Source organism: Stigmatopora argus, chromosome 3, assembly GCF_051989625.1.
Source record: "Stigmatopora argus isolate UIUO_Sarg chromosome 3, RoL_Sarg_1.0, whole genome shotgun sequence".
Lineage (NCBI taxonomy): Eukaryota > Metazoa > Chordata > Actinopteri > Syngnathiformes > Syngnathidae > Stigmatopora > Stigmatopora argus.
This window is the reverse complement of record NC_135389.1, coordinates 14,653,042-14,680,515: the sequence shown is the minus strand read 5'-3', so window position 1 is coordinate 14,680,515 and position 27,474 is coordinate 14,653,042. Positions and strand designations below refer to the sequence as shown.

Sequence of the window (27,474 nt, the reverse complement as noted above, 5' to 3'; positions counted from 1 at the left end):
CTCTGCTCATAATAGACAATCACAAAATTTAAAAAATGGTCACCCTACGTATTAGCATTTTTTACTTTAGTTCAAATGAGTTATGAGCTGTACAGACTTACAGAGCAGCGATCCCCCAGTGGCCACCTGACTTCTTGCCGGCCTCAGTGAAGAGTGACAGTCCAATGAGGTTGATAGTTGGCGCGATGGCCAAGGGTCCAATGTATCTCAGCACGAATCCCACCAGGCCAGTAAAGCCCAACGTGATCTGGACCAGTGACGAAACCAGTATGGCTCCCTGGATCTGTGGAAGGAGGGATTGAGCAAATAAGACCCGTCAACCACCTTTGTCTGCTGCGAGTTGTAAAATGATTTGGTCCATTTACATCATGCGTCAAATGACGACTATCTAATTATAAGCCATGACAACATCAGCAATTCCAATGATGTTGCGAAACGATCCATGATGATATCATTAAATACAAATGTAAGATGACTCATTCCAATTATGAAATGGCTCTATCTAGATATGATATGAATCATTCCAATTACAAGGTAATTAACTCAAATTAAGATGTGATTCATTCCAATTACAGGGGAATTAACTCAAATTAGGATGCGATTATTATACGTTCACAAATTTACTCGAAATAAATCATTTTGCGTTGACAGTTATAGACATGCCAGCGCAAATCATCATACTGTATTAAAATCTGATTAAGTCACAATGTAATTCCCGCAACACGATATTTCTTAAAAGGTCCATTGGCTGTCCTCCAAAATTTTCCACCATTCTCTCAAAATATTCCCTTCATTTATCACTGAATTATTATCAAAAACGAGCAATGTAGCAGGTACAATTTGAAGTTGTTTTATTCAAGAACATCACAAGCACTTTAAGTTTATGACTCACGTAATACTACAGGATGTTAGCTATAACAAATTCATGGTTCAGATTATTCGCTGGATGCGTGTGGCCTGCGTCTCTTTTTATTGGAAGAAATTGGAACCTATTTCCCAAACAAGGTCGCCATTGCAGATAAAGTTGTTGTTCCATCATGGCTCACAGATTACCAGTGAATTTCCACTCCAGTAATTTTCCACCATGCTATGCTTCTGTTGCGGCTGTGGGCCTGGCACATAACTTGGTACTAACTTGCTCATTTTCATAAGCCCAATATAAATTTTTAAATTGTCTTCAGTCGGGGCCGCCTTCCCAAGGGAAGCTTTTTAACTCCTAGGACTATGTGCCCAGACCCGTCTGGTCATGTCTCGTCTTTATTGTTTTCATCTGTTGCACTGTATTTGCCATGTTGCATGTATTCATTTTATTGTGTTTTTGTTATGTTTTCTTGCATCACCTTGTTTTAAAATGTACACTGTCCTCTGTCCAACAGAATCAAAACAAACTGCGGTAGAAGCCAACTGTTTTACAGCATTTTTTTCTCTATTTGTAAAAATACATCGGGAAAAAAAAGAGTAAACTGAAACTATTTGGATTCAATATGATTCTATCAAATACAATCTGATACAGGGAAATGTGAGAGATTGAAAACTATAACTTTATATCCAGTCAGTCTTGATGGTGTACAATACTGTGATTCTTTCCGCAGTGTTCACAAATTAGTGAAAAAAATCTGAAAAATGTGGTTGTTATGGCCCTTCACTGAGTATACTTGAAAGCACGGTCGCTCATGTGAAAAAATGTTTTGCAAAACTGTTCAGGATGAGATTGATGGCTGCAAAAATACCTAATGTTCTTGCAACAGTTGACAAGAGTAATTTTCCGGTTGGAATTCAGGTCTTGAACCCGAAACCCTTTGAGCACGCAGGGAAGAGAGGAATCAGGTATGTCATGAAATTTTTTCTCACGGATAGAAAACATGTCAGGTTACTTTCGTGGTGCATTCCAGTAAAAGCAGAAAGTCGGACTTTGCAGTCCACCGCTTGAGAAAAGTAAAAAAATAACTTAACTCCAGCTTTGACGCGATACACAATTTGATCTTATTTTAAAGTAAATGTGCAAAATGATTTAATGCCAGACGGCGTGGTGAGGCTGTGGTTAGCGCATCGGCCTCCCAGTTCTGGGATCGAGGGTTCGATCGAGGTCCGTCCTCTGTGTGGAGTTTGCATGTTCTCCCCGGGCTTCCGTGGTTTTTTTTCCGGGTACGTCGGTTTCCTCCCACATCCCAAACACATGCAGGGTAGGCTGGTTGAACACTCTAAATTGTCCCTATGTTCGACTGTGAGCACGAATGGTTGTCCGTTTCCTTGTGCTCTGCGATTGGCTGGCCATCAATTCAGGGCGCATTGTTGGCTGGGATAGGCTCCAGCACCCCCTTCAACCTTAGTGAGGACAAGTGCTTTGGAAAATGAATGAATTAATTCAATGCTATTGCATGGTATTTTTCAGCCATATTGTAGCCTATAGTCATGTATCTTACATGACTCAAATCATAGCATCATTTACTCTAGTTAAGGTATTATACATAAAAATGATTAAAAAAAAACATTGACTTTCTATTCACAGATGTGAACTCTGTTGGAAGCGGCTCCGTCTCAGTCAGAGTGGTTGCTCTACATTGTTTATGTTGCATGTCAGTCCAGAGCTGTAAACATGCTGGACTTACCTCACGCATTCGAGACATCCAGACTTCATCGCCACTTTCCGCCATCTGCAATGGGCTACTGGCGTTGTGAGCGGACAACATGGCGGGCTCCTGTTGGGCAGGACATTGCCACTTGGGCAGTGCCAGGATGGCCAGGGTAGGAGTAATGAAGCTGAAGGTTCCACCCTGGAGAATTGGCAGCCTAAGGGTGGATGAAGATGATATGTTGGTATGTTATTAGATGTAAGCCAAAGGCAAGGCACGTATAGACAGGAGAACAGTCACTCTAGTGCCTGGGCCTACTGCTATGTTTTTCACTGAGATGAGAGTTGTGGTTTTTGTAGTGTTCGGGGAGTTTGTAGTAGTGGGGGCCAGCAAAGTATTTCTTTCGCCTATTTCACACAGGTCATTAAAAAGAAGACACTGTCCAGCAAAATGTCTCCACCCAACCCCAGAGGTTCAGTTTTCCACCCGGGCTTTACTGTATGTACTCCATGTTGAAAGCAACTGTCACAGTGTGCATATATTTAATAATGTCAAAAGGTACAATTCGCATTAAGTACTGCAATGACAGCTCAGCTCCAGCAACATTATACCACCAAAAAAACCCACTAAGCTACGCTATTAAATTGTAAATGACAGTCCGCTCTAGTCTGTGATTTATGGGAACAAGAGATATTTAATTCACCAAAGAAGGGAAGGTCAATTAGTTTTTGGATAGGAAGGGAAATAAATTACCATGAAAAATTGGGAAAAAGTCAATCATTTAAGTATATACATTAATGGAGACCTGATTAAATAGTGTCCCATTTTTTATGATTTTATTTTAAAACGGAATTAATAATAAGTAATTTACCACCAACACTTCCAGTAACCTGATTTATTTATGGACTTAACTAGAGAAGGTCAATAAAATGCATTATGTTCTCATTAAAGTTTTAATTTTGATTAGATTATAGAATTTAAAAAACAATTGTACGTCTACTGAAGAGTTTCTTATTTTAACCTCATTTGCCTTGGCCCTATGGCCAACGTGAAAAGGATGCAAAGCAAACACGTAAACATTTAACGTGGCCAAAGTTTTTACTGATTCTGAATTTATGTTGAGCATTGGCTTCTCGCGACCTGCGTAGGCAGGCATCTCAGACAAAAGCCTTCCATATTTGCAGTTTTTTTTTTCAGTAGGGAGGTCATACCGACTCTGTTGTGCGCCATTATGGGGGAGGCAGTAGTGCATTTATAAAGATGGATCCTTCATCACCACCACCATCATCATCTCCTCACTCCCCCGCAGATGTGCTTAACTGCTCCCAGGAGTTCTATAGACATATATAGGCGCTACGCTGCGTACACATTGAACATCTTGTTTAGGGCAATGATTAGTGGCACCAGAGAGAGGAAGCTCTCATGATTGATTTGCAACATTTGTCCGAATATGAAGTTTAAGAAAGCATGTGTGTATATATATATATATATGTGTGTGTGTCTACTACTGGCCTGGAACAGTGTGATGTAGACTGGTGGTTATTTGGGTGAACTTTAGAGTTGGAGCCCAGGAATTTGGTATAATTTCTGCACTTGACAAAGATTTATTTAATGATATGACATGTCCACCCAACTTCATTTTTAGGAGTGAAATATAGCTGCCATTCCACCGACTCAAGGCACTTAGTAGATCAAAAATGTTAAACTGGATTAACGACTGTCCCTCTTGTGTTTGAGCATGCTTATTTTTCCAAAGCTGCAAATGTAATTGAAATCAGTTGATAAAGTCTTGTCATATTTCCCCTTTAAGATTTAAGGAAGGTAAAGATCATAAAATAGAAGAAAATGACAGAAGAAGTCAAGAGGTTTTTCCTTGCAAACCCCCCATCATTTATTGGAGTAAATGACCTCAGACTCTCATTTTGATTTTTTGAGTAAGTGGATAATTTAGGGTAGTTAGTTGGAAACCAACAGGTGGTGGGTTTTCTTTTTTAGTTTTTAGTTTTTTTTTGAATGTTTATGGTGCTTATAAGCAGTCTTAGAACAAGTTTGGAATCCAGGAGGCATAACAATTCCATTGTCGTGAGTTGTACAATTTATGTTAAAGTATTTTTACTATACCATATTAAAAGCTGACAAGGGAAAAAAATAATGCGTCCTTTATTCAACCTCAGTCAATTTCTACCTGATGCCGATCCCCGTTTGAAGTAGCGTGCTGAGACCAGAAACGAAGAAGATGGTGCAGATGAGCTGGCTTTTGGCCACGTTGTTGTCACCGATGCAAAGCGGCTCGGCCAAGATGAGCGGGATGGCGATGATGCCGCCAAACGCCAGAATGTAATGCTACGATAAAATGTAACAAAAACACAGCACAAATCATCACAAAGTTTTCTTGGCTCATTGTGATTAAAATAAGAATACCATATCCAAATTTCTTTCCATTTGCAATAGTATTTGGCTACTAGGTCCTTTGCATTTCCAGCCCTGAGAAAAAGTCTGTTAGCCATTGTGACTTTATTTATTCAATTGGCTATTTGTTGAATTACTGAGGATTGTCATTGATGCAAATGACCAGCTCCGACATAGTTCTTCTGTTCTTAATTAGATTCTATTTTGATTTAAGGTCAAATATAATATTTGGTTAGTTCTGAAATTGAGGCCTTAAATCTGGTGCGCAGGGCCATGTGTGTGGAGTTTGCTTTTAATTCTCGTACTCCTCCCACATTCCAAAATCAAGCATATTGGCTTCATAAAGATTTTAAATTGCCCATATGTCGGAGTCTGGCGTGGTATGCTCTACTGTCTGTCTGTATGTTTATGTGCCATGTGATTGGCTGGTGACGACTCCAAGATGTGAACCCGGTGTCTTCCCCAAAATTCAGTTGATTGCATTTCACCCGCCACCCTATTAAGAATAACTACTAAAGACTACTAAATGGAGGGATCGGTATGAAGACCTTGTATTTTCCATGATCGGCTCCTATTTGGAACTGCATTTTAAATCGAAGTTTCAGATTGCAAACTGTTCCAAACACCATGGAAACTGATTTACGACACGTTTGGGTTTATTTGATCCTATCTTCCGAAAACTCCCTCATTGAAAGCTTTTCGAAGAATTGAGTATGACAATGCCGAGTCAAGCCAAGACTGAGATGAGACTAACTCACGGTGATAACATTGTTACAAACACTTTGAAATCTCTTGCCTCTGAAGCTGTGGGCTGGTAATCCACATCATTTTTCTTCCAGAAAAATGGCTCTGGATTGTAATAGGTTAAAAAACATAGATCTTGTGTGTAACAGCATTAGTTGTGCCGTTAATATTTTTAACGGGACACAGCATGAATTGGCAGATGGATTAATTCAATTCAAACATTTTTAGTTTACAGTTTATACAGTGATGGACGCATAAAAACGTTTCTCAGGGGCTTCATTCCAAATAGTGTTTATGTGTTGTTTTTGTAAAACTCCACAATGTTTTTGACTGATTAAGTGCAGGTTTTTGAAAAGTGGGGCCAAGCTGTTATCATAATTCAAAGCCACAGCCTTGTGATCTTGTCAATGCTCCGTGTTCACACTATGCAAATACCACAGGGCAATTGGACATGCCATTTCGAGCCGGTCATTCCGTTTCAAAATCCGATTTCTGTGCCCCCTATTTTTTCACCTTCAAAATATTTTTTCCTTGATAAGAAAAATTGAAATGATCTCTTCTTGAGCTCCACTCTAACTCCGTTCTAAATGCCAAAATAGCTCAACGTAAAAATATTACATTCAAATCTTTACGTTAACATGGTCAAATGTCCCCCAAAAATTTGGGGAAGGCCTCTTGAGACGCAAGAGATCATTCCTACCAAACGTTGTGCTGCAATGTTAAATTGTATTTTGGGTATAGGTAATTAGCGGTGAAACTTTACAATGACTTCATAATCCGCATGGGGCTCACTTTCCACTTGGGCTTGATCTCATCATCCATGTACGTTTCTTTGAGTGTTAATATTTAAAATTCAGGTCAGTTTTCACTTATTTCATTACCGATTGAGCGCTTGAGAAGCAAGAGTTACGAAAAAAGGCTCCATGTGTAAATAATGCAGACAGGATGTTTAGGTCTAAACTAACCAGAGAGGCAGCCACGCTACGATCGTTAATTTGCTCCAAGGGCACCAGCTGCATATGCGCATTTAAAAAGAAGCTTTGGCAGAAGAGTTTCTTGTTGGCCTTGTAACATCAAAAGCTGAGATTGCAAACCACTTTTGCCTGGTGTTATGGTTAAGTGAAAAAGATTTGAAAATATAATCTCAAAGTTGTTATTCATCTATCAAATCATATACTTACAAAATGTTTCAAAGCATCCGATTACTCGGCTCATGTATTCCAAAAAACATTTGGTAAACAGAACCATGAAAAACCGAAGACTCTTTGTACATACCAGATTTTCTGGACTATAAGGCATTTTTTGTAGTTTGGGTGGTCCTGCAACTAATACTTAAGTGCAACTGTTTTTTTTCTTCTCTCTAACCACTGAGAGCATGTTCCGTTGTTTTTTAGGATATTGTGATCTAAAATTTTGTTATGTTAACAAATGCCCTTATTCTCCTGTTGATTGATGTTTTTCTTGGTTTATGTTAAAAAAAATATCTCCATTATGTATCCTTTGGCTGGTTAGACATACTTAGGTGTGTCTTATAGCTTAAAAAATTGAGTAGTTGTTAGTCACTCGGTACAACTTTCATTCATTCATCCTCCATTGCCACAGCCTAACCCCACTGACTTTGGACGAAAGGCATAGTACACCCTAGACTGGTCGCCAGTCAGTCATAGGGCACAGAGAGAGAGAGAGAGAGAGAGAGAGAGAGAGAGAGAGAGAGAGAGAGAGAGAGAGAGAGAGAGAGAGAGAGAGAGAGAGAGAGAGAGAGATACAACTTTTGCACTCACAATCATACCGTCACCGAGCGAGAATCCATCCCAAGCTTGCTCGCACCCAAGTGAGGCAAGTGAGCCACGACATCATCATGTGGGTTGGTACAATATGCTCAATAGGAAATTGTCAGTCAGTATAATAGCGAGTCATTCAAGGTAATTTCTCATTCCTTAATTGTAGTTTTAGGAACACAAATGTTAACATTCGTGACCTGGAAATAGTGTACATCAGGGTTGAAATTGACCAAAAACATGTACAGTTGGGGTCAAAAGTTTACATACACTTGCGAAGAATATAATGTCATGGTTCTTTTCAGTTTCCAGTCATTTCTACAACTCTGATTTTTCTCTGATAGAGTGATTGGAACAGATACTTCTTTGTCACAAAAACATTCATGAAGTTTGGTTCTTTTATGACTTTATTATGGGTGAACAGAAAAAGTGATCAAATCTGCTGGGTCAAAAATATACATACAGCAGCGCTAATATTCGGTAACATGTCCCTTGGCCATTTTCACTTCAATTAGGCGCTTTTGGTAGCCATCCACAAGCTTCTGGCAAGCTTCTGGTTGAATCTTTGACCACTCCTCTTGAAAGAATTGGTGCAGTTCCGTTAAATTTGATGGCTTTCTGACATGGACTTGTTTCTTCAGCATTGTCCACAAGTTATCAATGGGGTTTAGTCAGGACTTTGGGAAGGCCATTCGAAAACCTTAATTCTAGCCTGATTTAGCCATTCTATTACCACTTTTGATGTATGCACCCAAGACCCAATCTTTGGGCTGATGACTTTAGGTTGTCTTGAAGAATTTGAAGGTAATCCTCCTTCTTCATTATCCCATTTACTCTCTGTAAAGCACCAGTTCCATTGTCAGAAAAACAGCCCCACAGCATAATACTACCATCACCGTGCTTGACGGTAGGCATGGTGTACTTGGGGTTAAAGGCCTCACCTTTTCTCCTCCAAACATATTGCTTGGCATTGTGGCCAAACAGCTCGATTTTTGTTTCGTCTGACCACAGAACTTTCCTCCAGAAGGTCTTATCTTTGTCCATGTGATCAGCAGCAAACTTCAGTGGAGCCTTAAGGTGCCACTTTTGGAGCAAGGGCTTCCTTCTTGCACGGCAGCCTCTCAGTCCATGGAGATGCAAAACACGCTTGACTGTGGACACAGACACCTGTGTTCCAGGAGCTTCTAATTCTTGGCAGATCCGCTTTTTGGTGATTCTCGGTTGAATCTTCAGATCCATGCTGAGCTCCTTTGACTTTCCCACTGTAGCGTTTGTGGGCGTTTGCATCCAATGAGCCCTATTAAAATGGCCTCAGAGAAATCACCATCTGTAGTCACTCAATCACTCACAAGAAGTTAAGAGGCCATGCTATGAAGCTCATTTCACTGACACAACTTTCTAAGTCACCAAAATTGCTAATTCGTGTTGCTGTATGTATATTTTTGACCCAGCAGATTTGACCACTTTTTCTGTTAACCCATAATAAAGTCATAAAAGAACCAAACTTCATGAATGATTTTTGTGACAAAGAAGTATCTGTTCCAATCACTCTATCAGAGAAAAATCAGTGGTAGAAATAATTGTAAACTCAAGAGAGCCATGACATTATGTTCTTCACAAGTGTATGTAAACTTTTGACCACAACTGTATGTCCATCTGAGTCGCGCCTTTTCAACCCAGGCTTAATGTATAATTTTTCAGAGGCTTGTGCGGACGTAAAAACTGCAGGGGGTCGATGTACCTGAAATCCGAGAAGAATGCAGAGATACCAGGGTGGCCGGTCGTTGAGTGCATAGACCAAGTCAACAGCTGGGTCGGCGCTCTCCTGCCGAGCGGTCACGTCTACCGCCGGTTGTTCGTCAGCATCTTTGCCCTTAGAAATCAAATCACACACACGCAATATTAAACAGTGGTGAAGCCCACCTGACAATATGGACAGCACAGCAGGTTTTATTTAGACTTGAGCCTTGGCGTGATATATGGATTGGTGTCAGTGCCATGTGGGCCCAGTGCAAAGCAAATACCGAGCGTATGAACAAAAATTCATTTTGATTTGTAGCATACGCAGAAAGGAAGACAAAAGCATACTCCCACACACACACTGTTAAGGTTTTCTCAGCCCCTGCGGTCTGCCTAACTTTCCACCTCGGCTGTATTTTGCCACAGAGGCAATGACATATGTATGAATTCTGCTCACAGGAGCACATCAGCGGCTCCCCATGCTCCTTATTGCCTGCTTCATGTCTCAAATCAATACCAGAGTCTTTTTTCAGAGGCCCGCTGAAAATACAGCATGTTTACCGCAGTCAGGTCAGAACTTATTTAGTCATTTACTTCATCTTTTGATTTGTTTCGATTGGGCAAGGTGTTTGCCATCATGAAAACAAATACTCGCTGGAAGTTGTTGCAGCTAAGCTGTATAAAAGAATGGTAAATATTGAGAAGTAAGCTGCGTCCAACTTGTACCTCACTTATCAGAAAAAGCGACACCCCATTTTACTTTGCTACAGACATTAAGACATTCATAGCTAAGAGTGTTAATTGACTCTGGACTTTTTTGCAATACTACGTGGCTATTTATAAGTACATGCAAAATAAAGCAATATTCAGGAATTACCCTATTTATAGAATAGGCATACTTTAAAGTATAGTATGTGGCAAGTCAAAGCAGACTGAAAATGTTTGTGTGGAAAAAGAAAATTATTTTTTAAGATTAAGTTTCAAATGTAAATCATTACCATCATACTTAAATGGGCCATTCCATCATTTTCTGTACTACTTATCCTCACAAGGGTTGCGGGAATGCTGGGGCCTATCCCAGCTAACTATGAGCACCAGGCGCGGGACACTCAGCCAATCGCAGGGGACAAGGAGACAAAGGAAAACCATTACCAATCACACTCATATGTTAGAGAAATTTAGAGTGTTAAACCAGTCCAGCATGCATGTTTTGGGGATGTGAGAGGAAACACGAATGCCCAGAGAAGACCCACGAAAACCCAGGGAGGACATGCAAACTCCACAAAGGTTCATTTGGAACTGGGAAAACTGTTCTTTGCTTTTCTTGAAATGAAGCGAAAAAAGATTTTTAAAAATGGCAAGATTTGAATTGAAGGCCATGTCACCGTATCTTAGACGCATGGTTTTGATCGCCATCTGTTTTTTGGATTGAGATCATTTTTGTATTATGATTCCAGCAATGTGGGCAAATTTAAGGGTGGAAAAAAAACGCCCTCTTGCTAGATAGGTCTTGTAGTAGCACCATCGTGGCATGTTTGACATGTGGTCTCACCCCATTAACGGGCATGTTGTGTTAAATTATAGGACACAGATGAAAGTGTGGCTACAAGTGGCTGCCATTAGTACTTAGGGGCTGTTGTCACTGTCCAAGGTCAATTTGGTAGTCTGCAAGCAAATCAAAACCTTATGTAGGGCATTGGTTACAGTTGGGGTTATTTGTCTACCAGGTGTTGCATTGTTGTGATGACTGCGCACGTGTCTTATGCAGATCAATGCTTGCGGAAGATTTACGGACCAACTCAGCGCCAAGCTACAACTCCTTTTATTTAATGGAGAACACAGTGACCCAGGTCAGAAATCACTTTTTAAATTGTAGGGAACCTTTAAAACGACATGCCACATTTTTATTTGACAAAACACAAATATTTTTTATTTAACACCGTCTTTGTAATAGCTTTTTGGGAGAGGCAAAAAATAAAGAATTTTATGTAAAGAATTTAATTTAAAAAGTGGTCACTGTTTTTTTTAGAAAGAGATCAATATAAAAATCTATGTTGTTTGAGAAACATTTTTCCATGTTTTTCAGAAAACAATGATTTAACAATTTGATGAATTTTTAATAATTGATATTTAAGAACAATTCCAAACTTTTTGTAATGAAGACTTAGGCTGTTATTTTAAGTGGGTGATGTGATATTTTGTATTTTAATGAACATTTTATCAATAAATATTGACTTTAAAGTTTTTTTTCAGAAAAATAAATCAATACATTCATTTTCCATCTAGAAAAAAATAGGACTTTATTCCAATATTTTGTTGAAGGCCAAAAATTCAAGCAACAATGAGAAGAAGAAAGAAAAAAAAGCACAAAACAGGCACCAAGGATTCATGCGCATCTCAAATATATATCTACCAAACTTTAACACACAACATTAACGAATAGCAATTTTCAGTTGCGTAAAGTGAAAATATTGATGATGCACTCTCACATCCTTCTTGTAATACTGCCTTCTTGTTCCACGGCCATCCACCCCACTTGGACACCGCTGTCGGCTGCCTCCAACTGTGAATCAGTTGCTTGGGTTTCATGTCAAACATCAAGAACATCATGCTCCTTTTTTCCACAGTGTCGGTCGGCACTTTTCTACCTCACACAAAGGCACTTTGATGCCAAACTTTTGCCGTTGAATACAGGGCTGCCAGAAATAGCAACAATGGTTCCACATTGTCACAGTGAGATCAACAGCTTTTGTCGTCTGGCCTTTGTCCCGATTTGTTGCAACAAAGCATCTTCTAGTCCATGCGAGACATTTTGGAAAATGATAAGGGTGCGTCCACACATTAAATTTGTGTCTGTGGTCTGGATTGGAAACCTGAAAACCTTTAATAAAGCAGACCACCACAAAAGAATCCCCCAGGGTAAACAAAACAAGGAAACTGCCTGAGCCAAACATCTGAACTTCCTCTGCTCACAGACACTCTGACATCATAAAATTTGTGATCTCACAAGTCTGTGCCAAACCATTCATCACATATACTATAGGCGTGAACATTACTGACAGCTTTGCGCCAATAAACAGGTTTCTTTTCATTCCATTTCAAACAACAGTAAGTTTATCTATACTGCTCGTCCTTTGCCTGATAGAAGGAGAAACTAATTTTCTTAGTTTACAGTCAACAGGACACCGGCAAGAAAATTGGCAAGGTCATATTCATTTTTGGATGATTATAACTTTAATGCAATGTTTCTGCATTTTATTGTGTTTAGTAAAATTGGATTCATGATCAAGAAAAGTTTGAACAATATACGTCCTTTTAGGTAAAGGAAGGCGAAATAGAAAATAAAAAACAGATCTCTGGTGAAAATAAAGTCATTTTGCTTTAAGTTGTTTAGATCGAATTTTCCATTCTGTTATAGTAGAAGGACTCTATTTTCTTGTGCAGCACAAATCTAGACTGACAAACAATTTGCACGGAAAAAAACAAAAACAAATGGTTTCTCGAAAAACTTTCTAGCCAATCTGCGGTGTATAGTACGTGTGCTTCTTTGAATGGTAAATACTGACATATTTACGAGCATTAGAAGCAAAGACGATTTGATGTAGGGCGCAGTGGCAGGGGGTTGCCTCTTAAGAACACAAAGAGGTCAACTCCCTGTTCAGAGGCCACATGGGACGATTGCTTTCCTCGCGAATGCCTGGTTTAACTCGCTCTGCTTTGGCTGCACTAGTGCTGGGCATTTCCTTTTTTCCTCTCTCGATTTAATGACAATTAAGGCATTCAATTCTATTCAATTCAACTCAACAATACATGTTGGATGAAGCCACAGCCTGACCATACAAAGATATTTCACTCAGAGATTTTTTATATGCCACACAGCTTCGTTCTACAATATAAAGATAGGCAATAAGAGTTTTTCAGCAAATTAGCAGACCTGACAAACTTGTTCATTTGTATTTATTGAATAGATTTTTTTGTCTATTGCTCCATCTCCAACATCCTCGGTGCTTACATTCACAGAACATGTGAAACCACATGCATGTTGAAGCAGTTGCATCACTGCTCTCACTTGGCCCCCCAATTCTAGCAGACTCTAACGGCCAACAGCAAAAATAAATTTCTTCCAGGATCTGGAACAGAGCCAGAGTGGAAATGTCAACATTGTCCTGTCATGCTTTCTGGCATATCGGTCATCCTTCCAAAAAGCATTTTTGGACTTTGACAGTTGCGTATGAAGTTGAATGAAACGTTTGTGTGTATCTGTTTGTTATCGGAGCGCGGATGAATTCGTAAACATTTTTCCACGACACGAGAACTGTGGTAATGTGGAAGCTGGGATGAAAAACAGCATGGTTCCGATTGGCAGAAGCCTCTTTTCTGGCCGGACACCCACAGGCTGTTCGCCATGGCAAGTGATGAAGATGCAATGAGGGACGTCTAGATCAAGAGTCTCCAAACTATTCCACAAGGGGCCGACCGCATTGACTGCAGGATTTCATTCCAACCAAACAAGATTACAACATTTTCACCAACCAAAAAATGTTAATAAAGGCATATAATATGACTGCTTTTGAGGAGAGAAAAAAATCCCAGTGAAATCAAATATTATCATCAAGTAATATTACTGCTTTTAAATCCTGCTTTACATTGGAAATTCCAGGTTTAACGGAAACATTAGAGGGACCGTAGCTCACTAATTGAGGACCACCAAGCCTTTTGGACACGATAGTCACCCAACTGGGCAAGCAATCGTTACCATCATTTTTCTTTTCTTAATAGGAACATCATTATGTAAGAATTTGCCTTTCAAACGCTGTGATGGACCAGCTCTCATCTCAGTGCAGTGGATAGAAATAACCTTTTTTTCCTTCTCCAGGCAAAATTCTGTGTTGCACATAAGCGCCTCTGGTCAGCTCCACACTTGCCTTTATTGTCATCATTAGGCGCGCTGTCATAACGACGGAAGGGGAAATATAGTACCTATGTACTACACAGCTTCCAGTTCAAAGTTGACACCTAACATCAAGGGATGACTTTGAACTTCAACATCCATATCTGCTTCTTGTGCCAATAAATACTCAAGTCAAGAAGGGTCTGGCTGCAGGTAAACTGTAAACTGTACTTGTGCCCCTGGTTTTCCTTCATATAGACGAGCAACAGAACTGAAGAGGAAGAACCTATGAGGCACTCGTATAATGCAGGATTACCTTTTACACACTCGTCAAACTTGGTTGCGTGCAAGTCAAACCTTCTTCCACTTAATTCCCCCCAATGAGCGCTAAAGATCATTGTGCACAAAACACAGTCAGCCACAACAGAGAAATCCATTTTGCCTATTAATGCCATTCAAATGCTTTGATACAGTGGGCCAAACAAGTATTTAGTCAACCACCAATTATGCAAGTTACCCTACTTGAAAAGATTAGAGAGGCCTGTCAACATGGGTAAACCTCAACCATGAGAGACGTGGAAAAAAAAACAGAAAATCACATTGTTTCATTTTTTAAAGAATTAATTTGCAAATCATGGTGGAAAATAAGTATTTGGTCAATACCAAAATTTCATCTCAATACTTTATGTACCCTTTGTTGACAATAACAGAGGCCAAACATTTTCTGTAACTCTTCACAAGCTTTTCACACACTGTTGCTGGTATTTTGGACCATTCCTCCACGCAGATCTCCTCTAGAGCAGTGATGTTTTGGGGCTGTCGTTGGGCAATACGGACTTTCAACTCCCTCCACAGATTTTCTATGGGGTTGAGATCTGGAGACTGGCTAGGCCACTCCAGGACCTTGAAATGCTTCTTACGAAGCCACTCCTTTGTTGTCCTGGGTCTGTTTGGGATCATTGTCATGCTGAAAGACATGTCTCATCTTCAATGTCCTTGCTGATGGAAGGAGATTTTCACTCAAAATCTCTTGATACATGGCCCCATTCATTCTTCCCTTTACACAGATCAGTCACCCTGGTCCCTTTGCAGAAAAACAGCTCCAAAGCATGATATTTCCACCCCCATGGTTCACAGTGTGTATGGTGTTCTTCAGATGTAATTCAGTATTATTTCTCCTCCAAACACGAGAACCTGTGTTTCTACCAAAAAGGTCTATTTTGGTTTCATCTGACCATAACACATTCTCCCAGTCCTCTTCTGGATCATCCAAATGCTCTCTAGCGAACCGCAGATGGGCCTGGCTTCAGCAGGGGGACATGTCTTGGAGTGCAGGATTTGAGTCCCTGGCGGCACATTGCGTTACTGATAGCAGCCTTTGTTACTGTGGTCCCAGCTCTCTGTAGGTCATTCCCTAGGTCCCCCCGTGTGGTTCCGGGATTTTTGCTCACCGTTCTAGCTATCATTTTGACGCCACGGGGTGTGGTCGTGAATGGAGCCCCAGATCGAGGGAGATTATCAGTTGTCTTGTATGTCTTCCATTTTCTAAAAATTGCTCCCACAGTTGATTTCTTTCCACCAAGTGTTTTACCTATTGCACATTCAGTCTTCCCAGCCTGGTGCAGGCCTACAATTTTGTCACTGGTGTCCTTCGACAGCTCTTTGGTCCTGGCCATAGTGGAGTTTGGAGTGTGAGAGACTGAGGTTGTTGACAGGTGTCTTTTATACCCATAAAGAGTTTTTAAAAAGATGCTATAAATACAGGTAATGAGTGGAGACCTCGTTAGACCTCTTTGACAGCCAGAAATCTTGCTTGTTTGTAGGTGACCAGATACTTATTTTCCACTCTAATTTGGAAATAAATTCTTTAAAAATCTGACAATGTGACTTTCAGTTTTTCCCCCCACATTTTGACTCTTATGGTTGAGGTTTACCCATGTTCATAATTACAGGCCTCTCTAATCTTTTCAAGTGGGAGAACTTGCACAATTGGTGGTTGACTAAATACTTATTTGCCCCACTGCACATACCAGTCAAACAATATTACAGTCACCATTCAAACAAAAGAAAGCATAAGAATGTTTAACTGGTATATAGGAACATTTGATTTGTGTTTGAAAGATGGATTCGTGTGTGAGGGCTCTTAAACCTTTATTAGAGCCCTCACACACAAATCAAACACTTTATATATACCAGTCAAACATTCTTATGCCTTCTTATGTTTGAATACAGACTGTGATGAATGCCTCTCTATTCCAGTCAAACATTTTTATGCACATCAATTAAATGCTCTTAAAAATTAATTAAAAACATACTTTGCTTTTATTCACAGAAAATTTGTGGAAAACTAAAACGCACCAATTTAGAACAATGCACAAATTGGCATGTTTTTATACGCATGCATGTATGATATATATGCGCATATGGATGACAGCATTTCAATATTGTAAATTTAACAATGCCTTAGAAATATTTTGTTGCATGACTGTTTCACAGCCGTATAATTAGCAGAACGTATGTGTTTACATATTTAAGGCATTAGCAAATTTGAAGTTTCTGTATGTGTATTTTTCCTAATACTGGAGAGATTTTCAAGACTGATATAATTCTATTTATTTTTAAAATACTGCACAGCTCAGCATAAAAATGTTCCTTTTCCCGAGGAAGTATATTCATACCAGATCTACAGACGAATAATTTCAAGATCAAACATTCAAAGGAAAAAAAAATCTCATAAAATCTTTACTACTAAACCACAAATAGTTTTTAAAACTTAACAGAAACACATGAGGATAGGGGTAAAACAATCACTATTTTCATAACTAAACCAGAGGAACTGCATCTTGAGTTTGGCCAAGCAGATAATCTAAGACCCCCCCCCTCCAAAAAATAAATAAAAATTATATATACTTATACATACACAAAAAAAAAAATATATATATATACATACATACATACATACATACACACATATACATACACATATATACATATACATACATACATATATTCATATATATACACATATATATGTACATATATATATACATACATACATACATACATACATACACATATATACATATACACATATACATATATACATGCATACATATATATATATATATATATGTACATATATATATATATATATATATATATATATATATATATATATGTACATATATATACACATATATATACATATATACATATATATACACATATATACATATATATACACATATATACATATACATACACATATATACATATATACACACATATATACATATATATATACATATATATATATATATATATATATATATATATATATATATATATATGTATATATATATGTATATATGTGTATATATATATATATGTATATATGTGTATGTATATGTATATATGTGTATATATATGTATATATGTGTATATATATGTATATATGTGTATATATATGTACATATGTGTATATATGTACATATATATATATATATATATATATATATATATATATATATATATATATATATATACACATACATATATATCCAATCCAATATGTATATATATATATAATTATTATTTTATTTTTATTTTTTATTTTTTTATCTCTTATAAGCAAAATCAGCAAGGGGTCTCGAAGAGAAAGTTTTGACGGCCGAATCATTTGCATTTATTGGGTGGAAACACTCTCCAAATTCCAAGCGGCCATTTGTAACTATACGTTGCCATCTGCTGGAAGTCTTCCTGTACAGCTCTGCTGCACATTGAGGATTGGGTCATCTCCAAAATTGGGCTTTTTTTTTCAATTCTTCAAAAAGGAACTTTATAATGCAAAGAAAGCGTATTCTCCTTAAGAAGTGATTGATAGTCATTATATTGTTTGTGCTAAATTGAGAAATAAGATACACGATTGTCTTGCTACTTGTCACATTCCAATTGCTTTGTTTCAGACTAATTTATTGCATGGCCAATATCCTGTCGTATCATTTACTTTTTAAGCCAACGAATACTCATACTGCATTATAAAAATGACTTGTTTATTTATTATGGTATTCTATTTTCATGAAAAAAAAACACATCTAAATCAGACAGTGTAAAACTAAATAAAGTAATCTGAAAGTGGCAAATCCAAAAGTGTTATAGCAAGTACTACGTGACCCAAACTTCAGCACCCTTAAATGCTTGTGTGCCACCCTACTAAGTGCATCTAATGTGGTGTTAAGTGTTGTTGTAATATACCATGTAGCGTCCGTGCCAGCCTACTAGGTGTGTCCAATGTGGCGTCAAGTGCGTCACAAGCCAACGCACGTGCTGAATATTGAACACGAGGTATGAGTGTGAGCGTGAATGGTTGTCCGTCTCCTCGTGCCCTGCGATCGCTTGGCCACCAATTCAGGATGTCCCCGGCCTTAGGCCCGATGTCAGCTGGGATAGGCTCCAGCACCCCCCCCCCCCCCCCACGACCCTAGTGAGGATAAAGCGGTTCTGAAAATGAATGAATGAGTGAGTGAACGCACACAAGAGAGCACAACAAAAGAGTTCAAGATGATTTTAGGAAAATGAGTATAACAGCAAAAAGGGCTGGTATTGGTACATTTTTCCAAATACAAAAATGTCAAGGATACAAAAAGTTTACCTTCTGGGTGTATTTTCTACTGTAATATTGTGCTTATTTTGGTACCATAAAAGACTAGGATGACTAACGTACTGCATAAATCACTACTAGTCAATAAAATTGTAATCGAATAACATTTGCACAAAGTGCTGTTTATTTTGTCAAAACTCAACTTCCCGGATTAACTGTGGTGGTCTGCAGAGGTCCTGCTGGTGTTCAGCTGTCTACACCCCCCAACCTACTCAGAAACCACTGCGCTCACAAACCTTTATAGTGAATTTTGTTTTTTTTTCTTAGTGCTGTTGTTTACTTTTATATTTAATATATAGTCACTCGTCTGTTTATAGTAAATGAAGAGTTCTCTTGTATTTTTAATTCAATACATTTGCACTTCACCTTTAATAACCTAAACTTAAGAGTAACAATAATTTATTTTGTTGCTGCCATACCATACATTTTAATATAAACATTACTATAAATTGCAGTTTTTTTCTCCAAGTCTAAAACTGAGTATGTACTGTAGCAAGTAGTTGAAATATTCGGTTTCAGGTGGACGTGCTCATTTGGAACATTAGCCCTGAGGATTGTGTGATCACTGAGGATTTCTGAGCCTTTGTACCACGATTTGGAATCAAGTAACCCCCCGAGAACAGACACTCTCCAGTCTGTTATCATTGCATATATCTTCAAGCTCTTTTTATAGAAGTATAGAATTTCTTAATTACAGGGTAATTACATTGAATTCATTTAACTATGCCACACACAATTTTAGGCACGTCTGCAATGAGTAAAAATCGCTGGAGGCCAAACGATGCAAAACATTTTAATTTAATCCAGATTTCCTTTAACATCCTAAAAATATAGAATTCTTCCTAAATATTAATCTGACAACATTTGTAGTATGTCAGATAACACAAAACTACCAAGTGTATTCACTATGAATACAGAATACGAATTGTCAGAGTGGCGTTTTTCGGGAGTCACAAATCCAGCCATGGCAAACCATTGAACAAAGCAACGTGAATTTTAAAATGTATTTCTATCATGACCAGATATACAGTACTCTACAAAAAAACGTCAAAAAAAATGTATGAAAAAAAAATAGCATTCTGGTTTGCTGTATCAATTAAGAGGGCTCAAAACCTGTCCTGGAGATGATGAATTCTTGTAATTGATCAGGGGTCATACAATGGGCAGAGTGAAAAATCAATCCCTTTGGGTAGGGTGTCAAACTCTATCACGGTAACCAAATACAGCCACCAAATATTTTTGTGTGGCCCATGAAAGCAAATCATGTGCATCAACTTCGTCTTCCTTGTTAAAATACCCAACTGTACCACCTGGAATTGTTGAGGATCTGCAATAATTTGGGCCAATCGTGAATTTATATAGATTTGCTGTCATGATAGCCCTCTGAGGAGAATTTCAGCGTTGACATGGCCTCCAGAAAAATGACTTACACACCCTAATATTAGTCTCGCAGTAGAAGATAATGAAACATAGCGATCTAATATTTTACTACTGGGAAATGAGTAACCATGAAAAAGTTTATAAATTATTCTGATCTTTACAGTATCCACTGAAAAGTAAAGCACAGTGACATTTAGCACACTTTGTTGATAATTCCACATTCCACAGTGGCTTAATGCTGTAATATTGTAGGGACAAACACCCCAATTTGCACAAAAGAATCCTTAAAGTACATTTTAGATTTAACGTGAATGAAGCAAGGTTGAACTTACCCCAAAAGTTGAATTGTCATCCCCTAGGTTCTTGAGATCTAGCTCCAGGTGCTCTTCTTTGCTGGTGAGGTGCATGATGCAAGCGGACAAGTGACCAGCAATGGCCCAGGAGTAGAGGTGAGGACAAATAATGGGACTAAGACGATGGGTCGCCACGGCAACTGACGAAGAGTGGCTAAGGGGTTTTGGGACATCCCACCCAGTCAACGTACGCTGCGGTCATGTGATGCGTGACCAGGGCTGGTCCTGTGAGAGCGCGTCCGTCACATGTGCCGCTTCATTGGTCATCCTTGTCATCAGTAGAACTCAAGAGTCATGAAAATGTGTGACTTTTTTTTTCTTCTTTCCTTCCACCTAACTCTCCATGTTGGCATAAGGTCATCTCCTGAGCCCATAGGTTATCGTAAAAGCAAATCTGACTTAAATTATTGTCCCAAAAAGTCCGCAACTAGCTGTTCCATTTAATCAACTTAAAGAAAACTAATTTACTATTGTAAGCAATTGTTCTTGCCATAATTCCCTCTTTAAAAAAAAAAAAAAAAAACATTTATCAAGTTTACTGATCATGTTTTAAACGACATTTGAAACGTTTAACGATGTCATTAATAGATACAATGAATGGGTAAATGTATGGATGCATAGATGAATGGTGGCCTGGATAATAAATGGTTGATAAGATGAATGAACAAATGAATTGTTGCATGAATCACTCAATTGGTGATAACTTTTGATTTCATGGTTGGATGGGTAGTTGTATAAATAAGTAGTAAGATGAATATTTGTTTGCGCGGAGAGATTAATGGGTGATTGGATGGACAAGTACAGATGGGGTCTAAAATTATCAGACGGTGAAAGAAATGTGATTATGTTAGCTGTGTACGAAAATCTATTTGGGATACAATGATATGTAGTATTAATGAGCAGACTCCAAAATTGGAGCTAGGGTTCAGGATTTACAAGTGCTTAATACGTAGCTGCTTCTTTTCCAATGGACAAATGTTATTCGAAATAGTATGATTGGGATGGTGGGGGGTATTTAGGGTTTCATCAACTCTCCCCTCATTGTTCTGTTTTCAATGAAGCAATTGAAAGCCTGAAGTTGATTTCATGTGTGGTTTTTGCATGCAATCCAATGAGCTCTCTATGGTGGGAAAATAAATTAATTTGATTTTAAATGCGCATGCATTCATTTATAGAACATAGCATCATCAAAATTCATCCAAGAATAACGACGAAAGCTCACATTTAAATCCACAATTATTTATGATGAATAACAAATGGATTGATGATTTCGGGGGGGGGAACCAGATATATATAAGAATGAATGACTAAGTTTTATCTCAGTATGCAGCTTTGTAAACAAAACGGGGCCACATAAGGCACAAGCGACAAGCAGGCCAGTGTAGACTCAATGGGGTCTCCACCATCTGACATAACAAACAACACATCTTGGTCTCTATTTTCGTGTCCTGCACAAGCAAAACAAGTGTTGGTAATTTGATAAACACACACACACACACACACACACACACACACACACACACAAACAAAGGCACAATTTTATGCTGCCGGGGGCATGAAACTCAAACATATGTATTGACAGCAGCCACCCCCCTGTAAGTCAGTGCACAAGATAACATAAATGCGGAGTATGGCCATTCACATTCCTTTACATTGCCAAGAAAGCAGCAAAGTTCCCAAGAATAAGATGATCATGGTGATGATCAAGTCACTCAATGAATGAATTATTTTTATAGAGTTAAGTAATGATGTAAATATGACGGATGTCACAAAACTCACAATATTATCATATTGCGTTATTGAAGCTGTCTAGACATCATTGTTGGCTTTTCTAAATGTACAATATCAGATGGGTCGCTCGGTGGAATGAGTGGTTAGCGCGTCGGCCTCACAGCTCTGGGGTCCTGGGTTTAAATCCAGGTCACGTCCACCTGTGTGGAGTTTGTATGTTCTCTCCGGGCCTGCGTGGGTTTTCTCCGGGTACTCCGGTTTCCTCCCACATTGCAAAAACATGCATGGTAGGCTGATTGGACACTCTAAATTGCCCCCAGGTATGTGTGAGTGTGCATGGTTGTACCCTGCGATTGGCTGGCCACTGATTCAGGGTGTCCCCCGCCTTTGGCCCATGGTCAGGCAGTTGGGATAGGCTCCAGCAGTAACATTAGTAACATTACCTGCAGGTAGGTTTTATGTATGATGCAATTAGACACCTTAGCACAACCCAAAAAGACTCTCACCTCAATCTGGTCACCACCATAAGCCATATTGGATTTAATGTAGTGTATCAAGGCCTTAAGCATGACTAATTTGTATAATAACATTGGTGTGGACCATTGTGAAGAATCAATCAGGGACATATTTCCTGAGCCTTGTGATGTCAAGACCATGGCTGCCGGACACGAGACTGTGTGTGTCAAATCGTTCCCTGCTGTGAGTTACAACATCCTGACTACAGAAAGATGGTCACTCATCCAAACAAAAGGAGAGCAATGTCCCGAGTCATTTCCAGAAAGAGCAAGCAAGGGTATAAGTCCAAGCTGAGATTGTTGCTACTTGGAAACTAAACAAACATATCAAAACAAAAAAGTGAGTTTAGGTCAGGTGTTCTAATTTACACAAAATACACATCCTAAACAAGTGTAAGAAAACATGATTAAAACTAAATGTAAAAGTGAAACAAAACTAAGTGCTTGTTTTGACTAAACTAAAACACTGAGTACTAATCAATAACAAAGATAGAGTGAAATATTTTTTCCAGACACCAATATTGGCAGTGTGCTCATTGCAGGCAGGCAAACATTTCAAAATTATGTAGTAAATGTAATATTACATTATGGTTGTATTTTTGTTTGCAGTCAAAGGGGTGTTACGTGCTTAATTATCATCTGCATTCATTACTAATGAACTGTGACATTACCATAAGAACAAGCACGTGTGCAATCAAAGCAAGTAATCAGGCACCAAATATAGTGAGTACATTTAATCTATAATATGTTTGGACAGAGCCGGGGATTCAACCCTTCATCTCAGAAAGTTCAAACAAAACTTGAACTGCCGTTGCTGTGCTGTAAGAAATTTGCTCCCCCCACCCCTTTAAAAAAGACAATGGAGAAACGCATAAAGATAACGTTGATAGACGACTTCTGCCTCCTCTATTTAACAAATAAGAAGAAAAAAAGTATACTACTCGTAATTCATGTCAATGTTTTGCATTTATTGCCATTATTATTTGTTTATTTAGGACCTGTTGTAGTCAATTAAATTGTCAAGTCACAATGTACGTTTGGAGAAAATGAAAATGAAAGTGCTTGGTGCGCAGTAAAATTTGAGCGTCTCTATTTTATTGGTCTATTTAGAAACACTATCAATGCAATTATCATAGATATTTCACCATCATGTCTATTTTGCTGTACTAAAATATCAATTGAAAATTTCAACCGATTTGCTAATTGCGTCATTTTGACAGGGCGAGGGTGGCCTTGTCCATGGTACTGAAATAAAGATGAGCATTGACAGGCAGTCATCCAAGCTCAATGAATTGGACGGTTATCGTTGTCAGGGATAAACAATGAGTTCCTCAGCCTTTAATGCCTTGCATGTAGTAAAAATAATAATAATAATCATTTGTAATTGCCAAAAATAACCGCCAGACAGCAGTGCAACCTTAAACGGAAAGCAGTCGAGCTATAAATGCATAGGTACATGTTCTTTCAAGTAAGCAGCGATATTACAGTAAAATAGCTAGGTACATAAGTAATACCTAACTACTGTGCAGGGAAATAGGTGGATGGATGGATGAAGAGAGACAGATACTGTAGATAGATGAAAAATATATACAATGTTGCAAATATTCTAATAAATATTTTCAAGGCCTTATCAATAGTTTTCAGTATTTAGGCTTACAAATCATGCCTCACTGTTTTTCTTACGTTTCCACAGAAAAAGAGCTTTGATTTTCCTCTCTCCGTCCTCTTCCATCTCCATTAATGAACCCAGAAAGCATGACATCATCATTTCCCCCTGTGTCACCTCCCCTCCCCTCCACATCCATGCAGCAACGACATCATCCTGCAGGATTACAGTTTAATCTGAGGAAGATGAAGAGGAAGGAGGGGCAACCCATTCATCATTTTAAGGCCTTCTTTCAGTCATACATTCATTCATACCCGTTGTCACAGTTACATAAGGAGGAAGGAGGGGAGCATAGGGGAGGTCAAGTGAAGGACATGGTGGGGCTGGGGGGTAAAAAAAAAAACCTACCCCTCTCCATCCACTGTGATGTTACAGAGGTTCCATCATTTTGAGGATATCTGTGGTGGTGCACTGGGCTAAATTTAGCATTTCTTTCCGCATACTCACTAAACTGGGATAGGTTTTACAACTGCGCACCAGTACTGCGTTGTCAGTGACGTTTCATACAATGCTATTTGATTTTAAAAAATCTGTATCTGTACCACTTACAACCCTGGCGAGGGGGGGGACACACACATCCAAGATATGCAGTTTTGTGTTATCGCAGCTAAAGTGATAAAGGATATCATGCTACTGATCATTCGGAAAGAAGCAGTCCACACAAACGCTAGTAAGTTAAACACAGTCAAGTCCCTCCATTATTCTTAAATAATACATGAAATGATGACATCATCACAACACTTGTCTATTAATCATGCATGGTTCAAAATCACTAGTTTACTTTCTCCATTAAGGTGTGCCAAGTGTGTTGGCACATTCTTCTCTCTAGCAGGGCAATTACAGTAAATCATGCAATTGAAAAAGGAACTCTTGCTCAATTGAACCTTGTACATTTTGTATAGGTAAGCTTATCAGTGGGTTTTCTTGTTGTGCCATTTATAATGTTACACTGTCATTATTCTTGAAAACACTGCTCTTCCTTGTAATGCCAATACCCTCATTATAGATGTGAACAAACAGTGGGCGCAGACGTCAGATTGCAAGTCAATACACAATGCCACACATACACTAGCTGAGAGTTACATAAGAGACTACCGTTTTCTAAAAGAGTATCATGGAGTACATAACAAAATAGAAGAAACAGCAGAATGAAGTCCACTTTACACACCAGACAGGTCAGCTATAAGGTTGGAGAAAAAAGATTCAAGATTTCCCAAAATAGAATTGTCATGTCCAAAAGGCAGAAGTAGAAAGAGTATGGCATGAGTGAAAATTTCATTGACACCGATTTTTTCATTAGTATTCTTTTTGTTTATGGCGTAATTTTCCCGTTTTTTCTTCTTGGAAAACCACACACACTTGCGCATACTCCATCCCCAATAATAAACATTGACACATCTATGTGTCTGTTTTTTATGTTGACAACTCCATTGTTTAAAGGTTTGGAATTATCTGTTTGAAATCATGGGTTTGTGGTTTGGAGCAGTGCTAGTATATATAGTAAATCAGCTGTTAGCAGCAGCGTTGACCCCGCATCGTGTAAAAGGGTCAGAGTTGAGCTGGGGTGTAATCTGCTTGCTTATCAGAAGTGTGTGAAAAGACCCCCCAGCCCTCCTGCCATCCATGACGACCTTCTGAACTTCCTGCATGAATGAGGTCAACTCCAATTTGCCAAGATGCCAGGAATTTTTACGTCTGCCGGGAATTCCTCAAGTGTTCCACTTCAAAGCTGGCTCTTAAAGTAGAAGGCGGGCGGGGGCGCTCAGGTCAGAGGTGGCGCAAATAAAGCTTGACCAGGGTGAACAATGTCTGCTTTCAAAACACTGTTTTTTTTCTTCTTTTGTTCTGTTTTTTTAAGTGACAGGAAGCCAGACATCTTTGTCTTTTCATGTACAACAATTCAAGCTGACACCAAAACGAAGCCCACAAATGGTCGAGTGGCCTTTGATTATTATTCAAATGACACAGTCATCCATTCGGGCGCAAATTAAGTCGATTTAAGACAAACTTTTTAACTCACGGGAACAAGATCTTACTCATTCATTCACAATTGAATGCACTGATTTAACAAACTCTTTAATTTTCATTTGCAGCCACTAAGTGATTGATCTATAATGAAGTAGCAGATTCTAGCATAAGTCATTGTTTTTGGATAAAGTGCAGAAAGTTGAAAGTCCTCTAAGTTCCCCGTCCGGTGCCCATTAAAAAAGCAGCTGTCACTCCATGACGCCAATGACCCAGAGTGGAGAAAATACAGAGCCGGAAGGACTGGGGATTTTTTTTCCCTTTATGGGAAGCCAAGTGGGCGTTGTTCTCATTATCCTGTTAGGGTTGTAAATTACTTAAGCAGAGCAGCGCAAAGGCCCAGCGGTTAGCTGTCCAAATCAGGCTTGGGCACGCTACCTGGAAAATGTCAGATGAGCTACAAGTGATTCAACTTGAAATGAAATGACTGGAAACATACATGATGGATAGATGGAAGGATATGTACGGAGGATATAAGGGAACGGAATGAATTGATGGATAAACAAAAGTTAGATAATGTGTTATCCAGGAAAAAAGGTTTTGTTACAGAATCTAAGAAACGATACTAACTTTGAGAATATGACTAAACTGGGACAATTCTTAGGTAAGTAACTTCAACATAACAAAGGGAAATCACTAATTACAACAGTACACACAATACATCCAGCAAACCTACTAAGTCAGCAATGAAATATAATAAAAGCGTTTACATTACTATGAAAATTTATAATGAGCTTCTAATATGCAAAATGTTAAAGATGTTGAATCATTCATCAATAACCAAGTTTTTGTATCACTATTACAACACCACTTAGGGCAGCAGTTTTTCTCGCCGACTGGCTAATGGGGAGGGCGACAACTTAAATAAATTATATAATTAATGGTGGTTGGTTTAAAAAATGGTTAATTATTCACACAAATAATATCAAAACCTTGGAACATGCCCCTTAAAAGAAAGCTAAATTGTATTACAATAAAAGTCTCGAAGTAAATCCTCAAACCAAAGAGG

At 38.6% G+C, this 27,474-nt stretch overlaps 1 protein-coding gene across 1 annotated transcript in view; it reads right to left on the bottom strand.

Moving 5' to 3' along the window:
- The window catches only part of LOC144071990 (solute carrier family 23 member 1), a 55,740-nt gene that overhangs the window by 21,720 nt on the left and 6,546 nt on the right, over positions 1 to 27,474 (bottom strand). The window contains exons 3-6 of the mRNA XM_077597534.1: positions 9,246 to 9,377; positions 4,759 to 4,916; positions 2,610 to 2,790; positions 102 to 283 (exon numbers count right to left, since the gene is read on the bottom strand). Of these exons, the coding sequence (XP_077453660.1) occupies positions 102 to 283; positions 2,610 to 2,790; positions 4,759 to 4,916; positions 9,246 to 9,377 (653 nt within the window). The remainder of the gene's footprint in view (positions 1 to 101; positions 284 to 2,609; positions 2,791 to 4,758; positions 4,917 to 9,245; positions 9,378 to 27,474) is intronic.